Genomic DNA, 14,675 nt, shown 5'->3' with positions numbered 1-14,675 from the left:
TCTTGAAGCGGCTTCATTATTACTTACGAGCACCTGCACGTGCGCGCGCACACCCCCCTCCACCCCCCACCGGATGTTCCCTAAATCTAGGGACATTCTATGGTCTGGGCTGAGTCCCTGTGTTCTGTCCCTTCCTGCTCCCTCCTTGGGGCACACGCTGGCAGAGACACTGGGCCTTGCAGAAGGGCTGTCCGCTAAGTCGCCGTGGGCCAGGGATCCAGCTGCTGACCTCCGAAGAGCTGCAGGCCTCTGCTTCCCAAGTACCGCCTCTCAGCTGCTGATCACAAACCCCATTCTACCTTATTTTGATATCAAGTTTATGTTTCAGTGAGGGTTGTGATAGGCAGCTCAGGAATGGCAGATTTCTGTTTCCACAGGTTTTATCCTCATTGAAACCCACTGTAAGTCATATTCACCTAAGCATTATAGCCTTAGTCTGCCAGCCGGAGGGGTACCGAGGGTGACAAAGCATTATTTTCAGCTGAAACAGACTCAGATGTGTGTGAATGGGTGGCTCCCCTGTGTGGAGGTGGGCATGACCCACTGTGAGTAATGGTGCCCGAAACGTAGTTCAGATTATTTTCCTCTGCCCTTTCAGAGGGCTTTGCCAATGCTGTTCAAGGGAGGCCATGAGCGTGTTATTCGGGGCATGACTTGGGCTGCGCTGGCCACATTTGCCAGCAGGTTTCTGAAGCATGTTTAGCAGAGCCTGTCTGGAGTCAGAAAGTCAGAAAGTCAGAGTGATTAGGAGCTCAGGTTCTGGAATCACACAGTTTGGGTTTAATTTTGGCTCCATCAGAACTAGCTGTGTGACCTTGAGCAAACTGGGCCTCTGTAAAGGGAATAGTACTGATTTCATAGGGTCTTTGGAAGAATCCATAGAAGATTGTATCAGGTAAAGCATCCCGTACAGAGTCCCCGTGTACTCTGTAGAAATAACACAAATACTATACATATACGTAACATACAGTACAATATATACACGTACAGAGGAGACAGGGCTGAGAGATGCCAGAGAGGTACGCCACCCTCCTGAGCCCGCCCGCCCCCCGTGGCCGACCTCCGTCAGTGAAGGTGGCATGGCGACCACTGAGGAAAGGCACTGTGGGGAGCTGCGGGGGCTAGGGGTTAGGGGCACAGACCCTGTGGGGTTTACATTCATCTCCACCATTTACGGGCTAGGCCTACGGGCGGGTATTTACTCTCCTTAAGCTTCAGCTTTATCATCAGGACAACGGACACCATAATATCCTCATATTTCACCAGGTAGTTGTGAGGATTAAATAAGATAAAACATGCTCAGTGCTGAGCACAGCGCCTGACACACGGTTCAGGGCTAAATAAATGGGAGCTGATTATTTTATTGATCTTACTTCCCTGGCAGCTACCTTAGGAATCCTGGGTGCATCCTTTTTGCCCCCTCTGAGTGATACAGTGCTTGGGAGATGGAAAGAGGAGAAGAATTTTGGAGACTGAGTTTGAAGCCAGCTTCTGCTGCACAGGACTGCCGGAAGTCGAACAATTTCATGACCTCCCTAACCTTGAGTTTTCTCATCTGTAAAGTAGGGGCTTCGAAGGCCCAGCACACAATCCTTCTGTGAGGGGTGAATGAGTTCGTGCAGGTCAACACTGCCAGCACATGAGAAAAACGTGACATGTGGCGGCCCCGTTTTAAAAGGGTAGGGTTCTTTTTCCTCAATGAGTTGAGAGGTCACCTCAATTCTTGGTGACTCTTATTTTCCATACTCCATGATGGGGACCACAAAATGGAACCATTTTAATATGAGCCAGAATACTCTAGTAACAATTTGGGGTTTCTGGTTCCCAGCAGTCAGTCTGGGCCTTTGGTTGACAATGCTCTAACCTCAGGGCTCTGGTCAGGCCATGGCTCATCCACTCCCCATGATCAGCCCCACACACGTTCACTCTGACACAGGCAACAGGAAGGGAAGGTTGAGTGACCTACTTCAGGAGAAGGCCAGTCCCGGGAGAGACCCTGCAGTGGAGAACTTGCTAGAGTCCACAAAAGACTGGTCTGATTATGACGACCACAGGGAATGAAAGAGGAGAAAAGAGAAATGATGATATTAGTAAGTGGAAATAGTATTCTGAAGCAAATCCCGGGCCTGAGCAGAATTGCTGGAGTTGGAAAGAGGACAGCTCAGGCAACTCCAGAAGAGAAGGGATGTGTGGGGCCGGGGGCCAGGGCCAAGGAGAGTGAACACAAAGGAAGAAACAAAAGGAGGGCAGAGAGAAGCGGGCCAGGCCAAGGCTGATCCCTTGCACCAGTGACGCATCTGCTTCAGGCCCTGGGAGGGTGAAGTCAGGGCATCCTGTTGGCCTGGATGGGGCTTACCTTGCAGGCTGTTCCCATTGGTGCTGGTGCAGGTGGGAGGCGGGGAGGTCTGGGGTCTGACGACTGGCGCAAAAGCACTCTTCTGTTTCACGGCTGAGACCATGTTGGCTGGTGAGAAGGAGAAGATGCCCGAGGAGCTGCTGCAGTTGGAGGGGAGGCTTGTGGAGGAGGCCATGGTGGGGCTGGATGGCACGACTGGGTGGGGCAATGGGAAAGGGAAAATCAGCGCCTCTCCTGGCATGCTGAGATGAGGCAGCTCAGCTCTGCCCTTCACCCCGCCACCCTGCTCAGGCCGCCCTTCCAGCACAAGCCTTCCCTGAACTCTTGGGATATTCTCTGCTTTTATCACTTGGTGCTTGGCACGGGCTACCTGTTGGTGGTGGTGATCTTTTATGTGTTTCTTGTGGGCCTACTATGTGCCGGGCAGTGTGCTAGGCACTGGGGCATCCCAGGCCATGAAACAAAAGTGCTCTTATAAGGGATAGGGTAGCACATAATGACAAAGGTGAGCATGGCCAGCTCTGCAGAGGGAGGGAAGAAAACCAAGGAAGGCTTCCTGGGGGAGGTGTCAAGGGAAGCATACCAGGTGGGGCCTAAACTAAGGTTCTAGCAAAGGGGCTGGGAATATAAGACGCAGGAAGAAGCCAGCCCGAGACAGTGTGGTCAGCGATGGAATGAGAGGTGGGAGGAAGAAGGGTAGGTTGAAGGCAGTGCCAGGATTCCAACTTGAAGCCCTGACAGACAGTGGTGTGTAGGTGTCCCTGTTCTCCCCGTGAAGCTACGAGCTCCGTAAAGATATGACCATGCCTGAGTGCTTCACACACATAGATACAGGTAGGAGGCCACGTGGATAAATGGACTACCAGAGGCAATATCTGTGGGTAATGCAGAACTACAAGTCAAAGTTCCAAATTCTTTCTCTCCCCCATGGAGCTGTGCATGAATGCTTGTGAATTAATAAGCAGCAGGATAGGAGCTTTGTGTAAATACAGTGGAGTGGTAGTGGGGATGGGGCTTATCAGTGATGGGAGAATTTTGGCAATTCATGGAGGGAGAAAACCTAGCTGCTTGGAGACATGAGTTTGGTGGATGCACGTTCTCCACTGACCACGGGCCTTGCAGCCCGGCCATGCATAGCTCGTTAGTTGCTAATCATCTCACAGTTACGTCAGGAGACAGAGATTTTGCACACGGTGAGTCCTCCCCACTCTAGACCAGTATTTTCATACACTCACCTTCTATGTCCTCCGTCTCCTGGGGAAAAGTATGAATCGTGCCAGTGATTTTCAGGCATTTAATTCAAATTCTAAGTACTTCCTCCTACTGTGTTATTTTCCCCATGATGTAATAAACATTACATATTGCTTTATCATTCACAAGAATCTTCATGTCTTTTTCGGCTTATGTCACTGTCAAAGCAACCTTAAGTCACAGCCTTTTTACACCTGAGCAAACCAGTCAAGCTGAGACTCAGGAAACAGTTTAGTGACATGCCCAAGGGCCAGAGCCGGAACGCGGTGAAGCCAGGAACCAAACCCAGATCCAGCGTCCTTTCCACTCCACGCCCCGTGCGAAAGAAACAGATCCCCAGGGGGAAAGGCCCCCTTCCCATGAGCCCACCGCAATCTAGATTGCTTCCCTTGGCCTACAGGCTGCAGAAGGAGGGACGTGGGAATCAAATGGGTCTAGGCAGCAACCGCCATCAGGGGGAAGTGACCCCTTGGAATCAGCCCTCGGCTCTACCCAATCCAAAGGCACTGAATGCTTGACGGAGCAGAACACCGGCCGCAGCCTCAGAGTTTCCACAAACACGTTCTACACTGTACTTTTTCTTTTAATGAGGCCAGCATTTTTATACATCTCTTAGGATTTGTAAATGTGAAAATACGCTCAATAATAACACCCATTTAAATTGCAAAACTCCTGCACTGGAGGTTTGATTTTTAAATATTCGTAGACGTGAAATCCTGCTGGTTCACTGAGGAAGGCAATTAATCTCGTTGGCAAATGCGATCATTATGTGTATTTAGAGGTGGGGAGTTTGAGGGAGTGGTTAACAGAGGAAAGGGTGAAATATGGCCGAGCAGCTCCATTTGTTATAACATTATTAGTTATCAGCCTCCACACCACAAAGTGTGTTCACCAGTGCAATGTCTTATTTTATTTTTTATTCTGTTTGGAATTTTTCAACATGAGTGGTTTATGAATAATTAAATATTATGGAGGCAAAAATTCAAATCAGCTGGGCTTTGTGTTTATTGTTTTATTTGCATTTATGCAGATAAAACCGTCCCATCTGAGAGCCTATTTGAGAATTTAATACTATATTTGTGAGCACTGAGGAAATCAATTAATGGAAATTAAATGTTGGAAGTTTCACAGTCTGACAGATGCAATCTCAGGCTGAAGTTGCTGGGTGTCTGCACGGACTTGGGAAGACAGCAATCCAAGCCCCTAAATTGAATTGCTACCATATAGCAATTAGTTTATTGATTTAATTAAGAATGCCACCTTTTAATTTTCAGGTCATGATTGAAACATTTTCTGATTGAGTAGATGGGAGAACACTGAAATGATAGATCTATGAAAAACAATCTTTCGATGGATCGAAATCCTGAAACTGGTCCCACTGACTCAAGCGGCAGACATAATGTATGCAGATTATTTGGGGGAATTTTAAACATTCAAAAAGCTGCTGATTCCGAACAGATAAAGTGGAAATATAAAATTTAGCCCACACTGAGCATAAAAATTCACCAAGAAAATAAAAGGCCCTAAGTATTCCTTTCAGAAATAACCTCTCTCAAAGGCCAAGAATGATCTTTCCTCTTTCAAAGGATTAGAACACAGCACATTTCCACCATTAGAGATAGCACGGTTTTTAGGTTTTTTTAGCTAAGACTCTTTTTTAAAAAAATCATGAGTATTATTTCATTTAACAACACATCTTCTATCATTCCACAAACGTCTAAGAGTGCGGCCTTGTTTCACAAAACAGAAGAGTTACCCACACTGTCCAAGATAAACCTGGTTATCTCTGTACAGATCCTCAGAGCAGATGGAGAGATTGTAAAGACACAACCAGGACATTTTATATGTAAAGATGCCAGTTCCCTGAGGTTCTTTAGATGCAATCTAAATGGTGTACCAAAACTCTTGAAGCTAAACTTCTTTAAGGCAAGGACTAGGCAAAATAAATAAATAAATAAATAAATAAATAAATAAATAAATAAATAAATAAATAAAAATTCTTGTGTATGTGTGTTTTTTTCATCTTGCCAGATTTTGGGGAAAAATATTTCTGTTGTTGTTTTTTGTCGTTGCTGTTGTTTGTTTTCTAATACACATCAAGCACAAAGGGGGAAAAGTTCCGGGCATTAAAGAAACAAACAAAACCAAAGGAGTCCTTATTCCTAAAGGGAGAGATGTTAAGTGTCAGCCCGGTGCCCATGCTGCACTAGCAGCCCCTCTTCCGATCCCTCCGTCATCGTGATGATTTCGATTTCCTGACTGTGCCTCTTGTGGGCCCCGCATCAGAACAAGCTCATGACATGCATTATTTTCTCAAAGTCTCACAACGACTGTATGGGGTGGGTGTTCATTCCCTCCCCATTTTACAGATGAGCAAACTGAGGCTTGGAGAGGAGAGAACTTGCACAGGGCCGCCAGTCGGTCACTGGCAGGAGCAGGTGTCAAACCCATCTCCGCTGGACTCGAAGCTTGGGTTCTGCTGATGACATCCCCCTGCTGCTCTGGCTTTTAGCAAAGCTCTGACAACCAGAGAGACTTGGGGCCGAGGAAGGTGAGCGAGGGAGGGCAGAGATGTCTGCGGGGGACCAAGGGCGCCTGTCCTCGCGCGGCCTGGGTGCACGACGCCCAGCGCCCGGAGCACAGCCTGCGGCACCGCAGGGCGCGCATGTCTACTTACTGGCGTAGGGCGAGTTGGCAGCTGAGCCGTTGAGGAAAGTTGGGGAGCCGCCCAGATTGGACATGGCGGCCGTGCCGTAGCCGTTCATGCTCGTGCTCACGGAATTGTAGTTGGTCTGCTGCGGGGTGGTGCTCGGCACGTACCCGTGTGGTGACACGCTGCTTGAGTTGCGGGTGAAACCTGAGGGGTGGGCGCAAAACCGGGGGTGAGGGTGGAGGGGCTCGGGAAGGGCCGGGGTGATTCATGCGCGTGGGGTGGTGGCGCTCGCTCCGTGATTAAAATGGGAAGCGAGCAACACACACGTTTCTTAGATCGTAAATACTTGGCGGGGCCGTGAGAAGTGGCGATGCAGGGCCTATAAATTATCATTTTGGAGCAGAAATAAATCCCAATCTAAGAGATGTACCCTGGAGTTAACAGGTTCCTATTCCCTGGGCGAGGATGATGTGCTTTGGCCCCTCAGAACTTTAATTCCAAGCCTCTCGGCGATCTGTCATTCACGGTTTATGGTGAAAAGTCAAACGGAGAGATGGCTGAGGGCGAGCTTTCTAGCCTCCGACGGCGCGCCGCCACTCGCCGCGGCTATCGCCCGAATTCTACAGCGGTATCGGATACACACAGACTAGGAGGCCCCCCTTTTGGGGGAAAAAGATGTTTTTAAATAAAAACTGTTTCCTGCCAAATAAATGGTGGGGTCTGCGGTGGGGGCGGGGGTGGGGGCGTGAAGAAGGGGCAGGGAGAGGGGGAGCGAGGAGAGCAGGCTCCTGACCCTGGTTGGTGGCCTGCGACGCCTCGGAGACATTGACAGCCAGCTGTCCGCTGAAGGAGTTCACGCCCATCATGCCCGCGTGGACCGAGGTGTTCGTGAGGGCCGGGAGCTGGCTGTGGTTGCGCGGGACGCTGTACAGGGCCTCTGCGATGTCAGCGGCTCTCTTCAGAATAATTTCCTGCGGAGTAAAAGGAGCATCTCCTTCAGCTAGCCCTCGTCGCACTGCCAGGAACACCGTCTTTTCCAGGGATTATTATGTGCCAGGCGTGGCGCTCAGGGCTTTCAGTGGTTTAACTGCGTTCACTCCCGCAACCTCTCAGCCAGCCCGGGACAAGTCTCATCATCATCGGGCCCATATCACAAATGGGGGAACTGCGGCGCAGAGAGGCGTGAAGAGCTCACTTGCCTATTTAAGGACAGAGCTGGGCTGCATAACCTGGTTTGTCTGACTTTGAAGGGCCATTGTCTTAGCCATCCCTCCATACTACCTCACTGCGTGTGACAGCTCCATGGGGTTTCCCTTCGCCACCAGTAGCACACAGGAACTCTGGTGTCACAGACACACACACACACACACACACACACACACCCACACAGCTCATCACCCCTGCTAAAGTTAAGGGCAGGTTGTAGGTGACTCCCTGTGTCCCTGAGTATTAGGGGAACTGTGTCCCCTGGACACTGATTCAAGTGACACACAAAAAAGGAGTGACTGATTGCTCAGACCCCTAGTTTCCAGAGCAATCTGAATGATATACATGGAGTTGCTCTGTGAATAGAAGCAGACAATTATATTCAGACCTTATTACGCATTTTAGGAGAAGAAATTAAACCCCCCTTTTCCTCCTAAATTTGCTTGAAAACCTGAAAGGAATAAAATAAAACATCAGTAACTCTCTTCCTCAATTAGGAAGCACATTCCCAGGAAGATTCGTTTTAAATGGAGTACCTCTTCTCGTAAGGCAAATGATTCCGTAGAAAAGGTAATAAAAGATTTACAAAATAAGAGAGAAGAACGGAATAGCCTGGCACGTTGTGTCCGGATGACACTGAACCCATGCAAGTGGATTTCATGTTTTTCACCCTTTCTCGACACAATGAGGAGTCCGCGCTCTTCGGCTGAACGTGGAGGCCCGCACAGGTTCGAGCCCCGGCACGGCTCACCTGGTTGTTGTGTGGCATCCCATACAGCGCCTCCACCAGATCCGCGGCCCTTTTGAGGATGACTTCCTGTCAAGAGAAAAGCAGATGCAGTCCTCCGAGTGACGTGACGGCCAGTTGTTATCTTTTCACAAGATCACGTTCCAGTTCCCTCTGGCCATACTTCGCTAACGCATTGCTTGAAAGGCAGTAGCTCGGGGAACCCCAGAATGGTGTTAAATCACCAATTTATCCCTGTTCACATACACACTTAATTGAGTCAAAAGGTGAGCATCATTGGTACTGCAAGATAAAATCCATCACTCGATAGTCTGCCACAGGCGCGGTAAAGCACTCATATGTTTATTGCTGAATACAATTGCGAGGTCCTTTACTAGATTACTACAATCGATGTCATTCAGTGCATGTTATGAATCCCTAAGATGTGTTTATTTAGTACTTAATTGCTTATTCCAGGAACCATGACCTTATCAGACAGGTCATTTTCGAGGGATTTCCAATCAATCTTTGGCTACTAGAAGCATGTAGCATTAAACTTCTTTTGTTTATCTCCCTTGTGTGGCAAAGCCAGGATATAAGGGAGTGATGGAGTAAACCCACATTTCTGAGGCAATGCACTGTTTGTCAGAGGCTCTTACAAAAGGATTCTCCTGCCCCCAGAAGCTCCCTCTGCACCAATTTTCATGACTGGCAGAGTCTGTTTCTTTTATAGCGTTTCTTTGCTATTTCAGTATTGTTTGTCATTTTCCCCATTTGCTCATTCATTCTCATCCTAGATATATGCTCTCCTTTTCATTTCAATTGAAGAAAAAAAAATGCCTCCCTCTTTTCATTTAGGTGGGCTTCCATATTTAGCTTGTATGTTTATTTCTAATAAATAGCATACTCTACAAAAGTGTGTGTGGTGGTAATTTTTTTCTTCAACCAAAAGAAGTCGTTCCCTCTTCATTCTACCCTAATTGTCTGCAGATTCATTTATTCTGGAAGAGGAAGAGCCAAGTTAAGCTTGTAAAATGGAGGCTTATCAGAGAAGCAAACATAAAGGCGTGGCATGATTATCAGAGGTGATTTGCAAGAAGATATGTTTACAATTTTTTTTTGCTGTGGGTAAAGTTTCAAAAAGAAGTTTAACTTTAAATATTTTACACAATAGATTTCTGCATGGAGAAGCAGCAGTGTTCGATTTTCATATACTCTAGACGCTGATCAGAAAATAGGGATATAATTACATTCATTTTGCTGTCACCATAGCCTCTTCAAAAATCCTTGAACAACTCTTGAAATGACAAGCTTTTAGATACATATTAGCATTTTTCAATTTTAAATTTTCTATAATATAAGATAAAATAGTTGTCATACTGCAGTAACTACTTATGACATATATAATGTCCTAAATTCAAAAATGAGATAGAGGGGTTTTCTGTTCTCAATAAACATTTATGCTTGCCTTAAGCTGCTAGACCCCATTTATAAAACAGTTCAGTTATTTTTCATATAAGGAGTGAAAAGCATTACATAATCAATGGAGTTTGAATCAATACATCTGAAATAATTTCTTTATTTTTTTTAAAGCAAGCTACAAGATAATTTGCCACTTTTTGTTTGCAGTATTGTCTGACCACAGCAGTTAATAATTTACCATGGTATGGCCACACTAAACCCTATCCCCATATTGAATTCGGCCTGTGCTGCTTTCACTAAAATCTCATGGCTTTATCTGGCTCTTAGGAAAGATTAAAACAAAATAGGATCAAGTTAGTTTATTTACTAAGATTTGACTTCTCTGGGCTTACGTTCACTTATTTCTCCAAATAAATATTTATACCAGTGTTTGGGTTTGGCAGAGAAGGTATTTTTCTTTCTTTTTCATTTTAGGAAAAAAGCAAGTCTCCTATTTGTCAAAAGCGAGATGAGGTGCAGTTGGAAACTGCACTTGTGAATTTCAGTCTTGGAACACTATCATGGAGGACTCTGATCAGTGTTTATTTTAATTAATTTCACAGAACCAGGGAGGAGGGAAGGTCAAAATAAACTCCAAGACCTTTGAAGTTTTCATAAACCTGAAAAAATTCCAACTACCAGTGTATGCTATACATTTCACTCTCATATATTTTTGATGATAAAGTTTCCAACGACACAATCCAACTGTTTCTTTTTCTGCTTATTCAATACCCAGAGCTCTAATCACCATTTAATCCTTTGAAAATGAAACATGTAAATCTTGCTTCATAAAGTTATATCCTTCTTCTATCCAAGGGGCTGGTGGCGCTTTCCCACTAGGTACATGGCCATAGGTGCGTCATTAGCCCAGCATCACTTCAGACCAGGGGTCTTGTGGAGAGTGAACCTGGACTTTTTTGTCCTGAAAGTGATTTCCTTAAAGGATATCTTGCCCATTTTAAAATGTCCTTCACTGCAGTATCGACTTTGGGATTTAAGGGACAGCCCACATTTGGTTCAGCTTTGCCAGTGTGATTCAGCTTCTATTAGTTATTTCTGCAAATGGGAAGGAGAAAGGAAATTTCTGGGTCCTCTATGAGTTAGTGCAACGGACCTGCAAGGTGCTTGGATTTTGGTGACCAGAAAATTGCTCTCACCTCCATGTCATTACGCTCCCAGTGAACTAGCCCCCAAGCGTGTTTGTGTTGGGGATCTAATATATTGCCTTTCAATCAGAGCTGAGAGCCACTGAACACACAGACAGAACATGACGAGCAGGTCAGGAAAGCAATAAAGATTTTACAGAGCTGTCCAAGGTGCTAAATTTACTCAATAATGGGTTTGGCACCATAGTGTTAACCTCTCATTTACTACCAGTTTGAGGGACTAAATTGAAGTAGCTGACTTCATTTACCTTGAAATGTATATTTTATGACATTATGTAAGTAGATTGAAAGGGCACTGCAGTTTTAACAATTTAAAGGCTAAAGCATGTTTAAGATGAAACTTGAATATTTATTGTATATTGCACTTAAAGTATATAGAATGTTAAAATGTATTGATTAAATTTGTAAAAGGCATTATAAAAATGACAGGTAGTATAAAAGATGTATGCCTTTTAAAATCAAATTGATAGTGTATGCTATCTCTTCTGTGGTCACAAGTGTAATTTTTTCGCAGTTTTATATGGTAATTTGAAAAATCTGTAATTTCACATTAGGAAATGATTGAGCCTGGGATGTTAAAAAAAAGAAAGAAAGAAAGAAAGAAATTTCCCATAAGGGGAAGAACTGGATGTTTCATATAATCTTTTGTCTCTGAAATTGTTCCTAAAGTCTTATTTTTTGTGGCATTAGGAGGGAGTATAGTATAAGGATCCTTCCATTCTAATATGCAATTTTAATATTTCTGAAAAGAAAGAGCACTTGACTAGTACTAATATCTAATTTTTCAAGGCATTTATTTGTCAGGAGAGATTTTCTCTTCTTTTCATAATGTTTAAAACATCTCCCCGCTTGCAGTTTAAAAGATGAAGGTAGAGATTAGATTCTTCTAAGATAATTAATCCTATCCTTGGATTAAAAAAAAAATCCCAGTAGGGAATAAAGAAGACAAATACTGGTATCCTAACTATTGAAAAGCCCCAGAGTCTCCTTATAGAGCTAATGCTTGTTTTCCAATCTACATCCTTAGTCAGACTATTTTTCTCTTCATGGCCTTGGATCTCCTCTCTTAAAGAAACAAAAAATGTTTACTCCTTAAAAACAATAACTTTCACTGATCTATTTTCTCTCACAGTTAAAACCTGGTTTCCCCTGTTCTGTTATGACCATTGGTTGATGATAATGTGAATGGGGTTCTGCAAAGAAAAAAGGGGATAAGCTATTTAAAATTTACAGAAACACTGGGGAAACCCAACTCCAAGAAATAGTTCAAGCATAATTGTTACAGTCTTTTTACTTATGTTTCAGAGCCTTTATAATAAAGATGCTGAATGGACTACAAATACAGAAGGAAGATTCATCTTTACTTCCTATGTTGCAACCCAACAGTTAGCAAATAATTTTTGAGCTTCTAGTTGCCCCAGTAGTCAACAAACTGACATCGCTCTCCAGCACTTTTCAAAGCACATTATCCTCCCAGAATTAAGGTACAGCGTTCTAAGGGGCTTACAAAAGATTCTCCCCATCATCTGGTTCTACCCTCTTTATCCAATCTCCTCTCCCTACACATCTGAAGAACTGCTCTCTATTCTGGTCTAGCTAGTCTTCCCTAGCCTAGAAGCAAAACTGTTGGCTCTTTCTCATCTCCAGACCTTCACTCCTTTCACCTTTTCTTTATTTGGAATGCTGGCTTCAGTCTGTGCGCATTTACAATGCCTTCTCATCCTCCAAAGCTGGGAATGAAGGTGGTGTTGGTTGTTCAGTTAATGATAAAAATAACTGCCGTTTATTGAAAGTGGAACATGAACCCATCCAGTCTTCACAGACAGCCTCTTGAGGTGCTGTTCATACCACCATTTGGCAGATGAGGAAACTAAGACTCAGAGAGGTCAGCCCACTTTCCCCGAGTCCACCCAACTGACGACTGGCCGAGCAGGGATTCCATCTCAGGAGTTAGGCACCACAGCCCGCGCTCTTGAGAATTACACTCTTCTAGCAGAAGGAATTCCACCTTCACCACAGCTTCTAATCTCCCTCATCCCTCTGCAAAAGAGTGCTGACTCTTCCAGCCAGCACAGCATAGCAGTGGATGCTGTGGGGTCATTATGCTCTGATTTTAACTATGTCAGTCTTCACTCTCCACAACTAGACTGTAGGCCCTATGAGGCCATGAATATCTGATCACCTTCTCTAAGCCCCTAGCACAATGTCCAGCAGACCATCGGCCTTGAGAAATTCCTGTTGAAAAGTTTATTCTAAGATAGTTTCTGATTTTTAAAAGCACATGCTTGATTTATATGATGAAATGACAAAAGGCATATATTTGGCCTGGTTTATAAAAGCAGAAGACTTAAATTTGGAGTTCCATTTGGCTCCAGACCTTTTAATCCAGTATATAAATTCCCCAAGGTCAAGTCATCATCACTGTGGGGGTTTTTTATGCCACTTTTTTTTTTCTTTTATGAATTTGCTCTTTTACTCCTGCTGGCTTGTGCTTACATTTTAATTTTGTGATTAATATAATGTATCATGTTGGGTACAGACATTATCTCAAGTTATAGGCTGCTAGCAACATGAGGTTGGTCTTGATGTACATCAGCCTTTTATTAACTGTACTCTTAGACCCTTAGAAATACTTAGGTATTTGCACAGTCTTGGGAACCAGGCATATAATGTCTGATATGCAGATACGGCTAATTCACCTTTCCTTTGGGTTCATGACAATAAAATCTCTGGGCATTATTCCCCTTCCATGTGAATCTTCTCTTCAGTGTCTTCCTTCAATTATGTAGGCAATAAGCTCATATTCACTGGCCACATCTAGCCTTCTAGGGTGACACGGAAGGTTGTCTAACTGTCCAATATGGCGTCCGTGTATAAACCCAATTCAACGTTCTGAGTAATTCAAACACTGATGAGCAGGAGATATGGCCTGAACTTTCCTTCATTCAGAGCACATGTACCAACTCATAAAGCCGGACGGATACCCATTTACCAACACAACATTAATTCCAAATTTCTGAATCAGATTTTGAAGACTCTGGGGACCCCCTCATAAAATTAAGGCCCAGGGGTACTTCAGCAATTTGAGAGGATAATCTGGGCTTGGCTTTATGCTCCCTCAAGTGGGAAATGTTTTGCAGGATGTAGAAGAAAATGGAATCTAAACTACAAAGTCAAGTTGACTTGGGTGGTTCCTGAGAAAGCAGCACAATCCCTTTCTGTCATTGCACATTTGCCTGACACCCGTTTGTCACCAATCTGCTTTGCATTATCAGGGGATTCAAGATGCAATGGGCCCAAATATCAGCAATATAAAATGGAGTAGAGTGGCACAATCACTCCGGGTTATGGGCGATAAACATCTATCAATGGAATCAGCATGAATTTCATTTGTCTCCTCACTCCAGGGTTTACCAAAAGGTCCAGATTTTGGACAGTATACCCAGCTCACTAGCCTCTAAGTCTAGCTCCTTCCCTGCTTCCTTCTGAAAGTCTGGGTGACACGGCTGATCGGAACGCCCCAAAGCTGAAAAACTGATTGGAAGTTTCTTGCAGCCCATTCCCCGCAGAGCTCGATGTACAAAACAATAAATACTAGTTGTACTGAGAGGTGATTTCTGTGCGGGGTAGTTTTATATCCCAACGTCCTTCGTGTTTATTCAGCCAAATGGAAAATTCCACAATGGCAGACTTTGCATTCTAAAAAATCATATAATGAGGGCAGGGAGGGAAGGAGTAAAACAAACCAAAATAATACTTGAGCACTGTTTAGTTTCCGATCCTCTGAGACATTCCTCAAATTTTTCATTTTTCTGGTAATATGAACTTCTCGAAAGAGAGCTGACCGCAGATCAT

At 44.5% G+C, this 14,675-nt stretch overlaps 1 protein-coding gene across 9 annotated transcripts in view; it reads right to left on the bottom strand.

Annotated features, from left to right (window-relative positions):
• Window positions 1-14,675, bottom strand: part of EBF1 (EBF transcription factor 1) — a 381,864-nt gene that overhangs the window by 6,685 nt on the left and 360,504 nt on the right. For 5 of the 9 annotated variants that reach the window (XM_045792005.2, XM_045792006.2, XM_045792007.2 and 2 more), the window contains exons 12-15: window positions 8,218-8,283; window positions 7,054-7,231; window positions 6,285-6,464; window positions 2,357-2,551 (exon numbers count right to left, since the gene is read on the bottom strand). In XM_045792005.2, the coding sequence (XP_045647961.1) occupies window positions 2,357-2,551; window positions 6,285-6,464; window positions 7,054-7,231; window positions 8,218-8,283 (619 nt within the window). Of the gene's footprint in view, window positions 1-1,134; window positions 2,036-2,356; window positions 2,552-6,284; window positions 6,465-7,053; window positions 7,232-8,217; window positions 8,284-14,675 lie in introns of those variants that run through there. The other 4 variants (XM_087867822.1, XM_087867825.1, XM_087867824.1 and 1 more) reach the window with 3 other exon arrangements.

Source organism: Ursus americanus, chromosome 15 (assembly GCF_024610735.1).
Source record: "Ursus americanus isolate L20-20 chromosome 15, mUrsAme1.1.p, whole genome shotgun sequence".
Classification (NCBI taxonomy): Eukaryota; Metazoa; Chordata; class Mammalia; order Carnivora; family Ursidae; genus Ursus; species Ursus americanus.
The sequence above is the reverse complement of the archived record's forward strand: the minus strand, read 5'-3'. Positions and strand labels throughout refer to the sequence as shown.